General features: G+C 62.4%; 1 protein-coding gene across 1 annotated transcript in view; it reads left to right on the top strand.

Moving 5' to 3' along the window:
* Vipr2 (vasoactive intestinal peptide receptor 2) overlaps positions 1–2,023 on the top strand; it is a 75,027-nt gene that overhangs the window by 70,730 nt on the left and 2,274 nt on the right. Inside the window, exon 9 of the mRNA XM_013033637.1 lies at positions 173–493. Within this exon, the coding sequence (XP_012889091.1) occupies positions 173–493 (321 nt within the window). The remainder of the gene's footprint in view (positions 1–172; positions 494–2,023) is intronic.

Raw genomic sequence — 2,023 nt, 5'->3', positions numbered from 1 at the left:
GAGCTTTACAACGTCGGTGGGGGAGGGGGAGGGGGGTAAGAGGAGGGGCAGGAGGGGGTAGGAGGGGGTGGAGGAGGGATGGGAGGGCGTCAGGGAGGAGGGGCAGGGGTGGGTGGGGGGCGAGGGGGCCTCTGGAGAGCTTTGTGCTTCCTGCTCACGTCCTGCTGTGCAGGCTGTGGCAGCCTCATGTGGTGGTGGCCTCGGTGGCCTTGGTGGCCTTGGTGGCCTCGGTGGCCTTGGTGGTCTGGGTGGTTTCCATGGCCTCAGTGGCCTCGGTGCCAGAAGCCAGTGCCAGGCTTGTAAGGGGTGTGCCACGGCCCCACCCGGGTCGGCAGGCCCGGAGGACGCCCACGCCCCACCGTCCGGGAGCGGGCACCCACAGGGCATCTCCCACCGTGCAGGTCAACTTCTTCCTCTTCATCAGCATCGTACGCATTCTGCTGCAGAAGCTGACATCCCCCGATGTGGGCGGCAATGACCAGCCCCAGTACAGGTGAGCACCTGCTGGCCCGCAGGACAGGACAGTGTCCAGGCACAGGGGGCCAGAGTCTGCGCTGACTCACAGGTGAGCACCTGCTGGCCCGCAGGACAGGACGATGGCCAGGCACAGGGGGCCAGAGGCTGCGCTGACTCACAGGTGAGCACCTGCTGGCCCGCAGGACAGGACGATGGCCAGGCACAGGGGGCCAGAGGCTGCGCTGACTCACAGGTGGCCACAGAATAGTCTGTGCTGCGTCCTGGTTGGCTGGCCAAGAGGCCAAGAGGCAGGGCTCCGGTGGGCATGACGGACCCTTCTCTTGCCTGTCTACGGACGCTGAAGCCAGCAGGCTACGTAGGTGTGTGGCCAAGCCCCGGGTCAAGTCCTGCTGTTTCCCCTTGGCCACAGTCACCGCGACTGCTGTCAGAGCCGCGGGTGGGCTGCGTGTCTGCGGCCAGCAACTGGTGCTAGGCTGACCACTGCGAAGGACAGGCAGGGCTGAGGTTAGAGACGTCAACAGACAGCTAAAACCTGCAGATTCTATAAACTGCCACCCCCATTCATACCAAAAGTAGAAAGTCACAACTGGTATAAAATAAGCAGGAGCGTGGGGCTGACCTCTTCGGTCCAGGTCAGGAGACGCAGGCGCCGCCGCCACGCCAGCCCAGGTCCGGCAGCCGGGTGTTTCCCGCTGCCCAGGGACCTGCTGTCCGGCCATCCATGGCGGACACCGGCGGTGGGCGGGCAGCAGCGGCCAGGGCCCAGAGCTGGTCCCATCCCACGGGGGCCTGAGATTCGCCCCTCACGCTCTGGCCGCCTCACTTAGAACGTGGGGCTTGTTTGCCAGTTGATGAGTCCTGAAAGATGTGATGTGCCCGGCACCGAGGGGCCGCTGTTCATATCCTTCACCCTGCCAGTGTGCCGGACAGGGGCCCGTTTTGATTTCTGCTTAGTAAGGAATGGCCTGTGGAGACTAGCCATGCTCTACCCAGGAAGCAACCGTAGAGCAGGCTCCTGGGGTTGGAGCCTGGCCATCCTATTGAGGAGCCTTGAGTATACTGAGTGTGACAGAGGGTGGGGGAAATGAACACACTTCTAAAACTTGCACACTCAACTGTAGATCAGAGGCATATACCTCCAAACAAGATGAAGACATCAGTGTTTCTCTTCAGTGTTGGCAGGTGACGTGTCTGACACTAAGCAGAGCAGTTTGCCGACGCATTGGACTAACGGGACCTAGATCAGCAAAGGCCCCGGGGTTCTCCCGCAGGGACCCGCGTGGGGCTCAGAGGCCCCTCGGGATGTGTGCGGTGGGCCCTCTGCTCTGCCATCCACTTCTTTTTGCTCAGTGCAGGGATGGAATTCAAGGCCTCACACCTGCTAGGTTAATGCCCTGTCCCTGAGCTGCACCCCAGCCTGTTCAAGGCTGGTGGCCGATGTCCCCTCCAGATGACACTTTGTGCAGACAGTGTCGCCCATGTGCGGCATGGGGGGATCTTGGGATGTGGGATCTTGGGTCACAGGTGTGGAGTGGGGGGATCTTGG

Source organism: Dipodomys ordii, unplaced genomic scaffold (genome assembly GCF_000151885.1).
Source record: "Dipodomys ordii isolate 6190 unplaced genomic scaffold, Dord_2.0 Scaffold173, whole genome shotgun sequence".
Lineage (NCBI taxonomy): Eukaryota > Metazoa > Chordata > Mammalia > Rodentia > Heteromyidae > Dipodomys > Dipodomys ordii.
This window is presented reverse-complemented; position numbering and strand designations above follow the sequence as displayed.